Source organism: Podospora anserina, chromosome 7 (assembly GCF_000226545.1).
Source record: "Podospora anserina S mat+ genomic DNA chromosome 7, supercontig 1".
Classification (NCBI taxonomy): domain Eukaryota; kingdom Fungi; phylum Ascomycota; class Sordariomycetes; order Sordariales; family Podosporaceae; genus Podospora; species Podospora anserina.
Genome location: NW_001914854.1, coordinates 1221176 through 1223807, shown reverse-complemented (window position 1 = coordinate 1223807; position 2632 = coordinate 1221176). Strand labels below are relative to the sequence as shown.

Here is a 2632-nt window from a genome sequence, read left to right as displayed (position 1 = left end):
GGGTATGTAAGCAAGCGTTTTGTGATGGGATTGGAAGCAAAAAAAAAAAAGAAAAAAAGGTGAAGCAGGCCAGTTGGTTTTGTGTAATTGTTGTTTGATGGTGGATTTCAGCTTGGAGCTTTATTAGTGGTTTTTTTTTTTCATTTTTTTTTTTCAACAGTTGTATATATATATATATATATATATACATTTTTGCATTTGACTCTCGCTCTTCAAGTTTTAGAGATGGGACATTTCGATTCATGCTTGTTTCCCAATCTCACGCTTCCAGCCTCTCAAACCTAACCAAACACCTCTGCCCAGCCGGGCGACTACTAACCAACAAATCCGCCTGCTCCATCTCCCCCGCTCTCATCCTCTCATCCGGCAACGTCCTAAACCTGGTGTACACCTCCCTCAACAAACACTTCATCTCCGCCAGCGCAAGATGCTTCCCAATACACCCCCTTCCCCCCATCCCAAAAGCCATGAACCCCCTCTTCATCCCCCTATCCCTCTCTTCAAACTCCGCTTGTGTCTCCCCCTCGGATTTTAGCCACCGTTCCGGCCAGAAGCGGTCCGGTTCGGGGAAAGTCCCGCCCTTTTCTGGACCTAATCGTTGGACGCTGAGGGGTTGACAGCTGACGATCGTGCCGGGGGGTATTTTGTAACTGTCAATGATGGTGGTTCTGCCTGGTGGTGCATATCTTGGCAGACTCATGGGAATGGCGGGAAACATCCTCAGTCCTTCCATCACCGCCGCGTCGAGGTAGGGGAGTTGGTCAAACGGGGTGTCAGGGGAGGCGGAGCGGAGTTCCGCTTGGAGGGTCTGTTGATAGATGAGAGAAGAAGGTTGGGATAGTTCCCAGATTAGAAAACAGAGCGCGTCGCCTGTGGTGTCGATTCCTGCCGCCATGTGGTCTAGGGATTCGGCCGCGATGTCGATCTGTCCGAGGGGGGACTGGAAGTGGAGGCGGTGGAGGAGGGTGAAAGGGGAGGCGTGGGGTTGGGCGGCGGTGTTGAGGACGAAGGAGTCGGCTAGGGGGGTTTCACGGGGTTTGAGAGAGAGGATGCTGACCATAAAGGTGTTGAGGAGGCGGTGGAGGAGGGGGGAGTAATGGCTCAGGAGCCGGTTTTGGAGGGAGCTGTCAAATGTGACTTCGAGCATGATTTCCGAGTCTTTGGGGTCGGTGAGGGAGTTGGTTGAGTGTGGGTGGAAGAGGTGGAGGGTTACGCAGTCGAAGGCGTAGGCGTGGAGGACTTTTCTGTGTGTCAGTTTTTCACGTCTTGATAGCAGTTATATATGTTGATCTGGCAGCACTCACGGACCTACAGAGTCAGTTAGCAGCATATCCTTTCACTCAAAAAAGGGAACTCGCGTATAAATCCACCCCCTCCTTTCCCCCCTGTCCACACAACTCCCCAAACGTCCTCGCCCGCTGCTTGATCCCCTCCATAACCCCCCCCTTCATAATATTACTATTCGCATACCGATCCGCCAGCAATCTCTTCCTCTTTGCATGCTCACTCTTCCCCAAGGTAGTGAACATTGTTCGCCGGTCATACACCTTGAACAAATCATACCACTCGGTCTTGTCGTAGCCGCTCCCATTGCTGCAGTAGATTTCTTTTGCGGCAGCAGCCGAAGCAAAAGCGACCTCGTTGGGGGCGATGCGGACTACGGGGCCGTAGCGGAGGTGGAGGGAGTGGATGTAGGTGGTTCGTGCGGCGGTGAACTCGTGGTATTTGAGAATGAGGGAGGTTAGGCGGGCGTAGAGGGGGCCTGGTAGGGGGTCTCTGGAAATGAGGGGAGATAAGAGGTAGATGAGCAAGAGGGCGAGGGCGAGGAGGACGAGGAGAGGTGTCATATTGACAGAGACTACTTTGGAAACGGCGGCTAAGAGTGTGTGAGTAAAGTATTCATGAAAAAATAGGAACGGGGAACTGAAATACGTATGATATGGCCCTCAAATCGGATAGAAACCCACAATATTCCACCGCTGATGGACCTCAGTGCAGAGACTCATCCGGCCGGTCGGGAACCTGTGGCACTTTACAAAGTCCTGTCTCTAAAACTGCCTGCTACTGAGGTCTTCACTCTTGGAGTTACGAAAGTGAGAATGAGCGTGTGTGGGGTGGATATCAAGTTCTTCAAACAATTAGATAAGAGCAAAGCTTATGTGATGCGAGGCGTCCCTTATCTAGGCCGTTTCTGTGTCATTCCCTGATAGGCAAGTTGGAGAAGTAGTACAGGCTGCGGGGGTCCTGACATCGGATCGGGAGAGGTACCGGAGCCGAGCGCCGATGGTATCCGGGCCGGTGAGATGCGTTCAAGATATTGGTTTTTTAGTCATTAATCGAAGTGTTATACAAAGCATATCATGGGAGATCTATCTCAAGGCTGGACCTCCTGACACTACATTCCGGTTGGTTCTGGGTCTTTGTCCTGCAACCTACCACCCCTCCATTCCAGTCCAAATAATAATCCAGCCACCGACCCTAACCCTCATCCAAAGGCCGGCTGGTGTAGTGGTTATCACGTTTGTCTCACACACAAAAGGTGCCAGGTTCGATCCCTGGGTCGGTCAAAAGATAACAACTCCTGATTTCAGGAGTACCCTTTCCATTTTACGTTTTTTCTTCGCAGACTGGG

The 2632-nt window shown here is 51.6% G+C and overlaps 1 protein-coding gene across 1 annotated transcript, besides 1 other annotated feature; it reads right to left on the bottom strand.

The window, feature by feature from the left end:
• Positions 1-259: 259 nt before the first annotated feature.
• PODANS_7_5370 (uncharacterized protein) lies at positions 260-1847 on the bottom strand (the record flags this gene model as incomplete). Its single annotated transcript, XM_001907857.1, has 2 exons — positions 260-1239; positions 1355-1847. 2 exons carry the CDS (start codon positions 1845-1847, stop codon positions 260-262), a joined length of 1473 nt encoding a protein of 490 aa, XP_001907892.1.
• Positions 1848-2494: 647 nt separating this feature from the next.
• Positions 2495-2567, top strand: a tRNA (tRNA-Val).
• Positions 2568-2632: the final 65 nt, after the last annotated feature.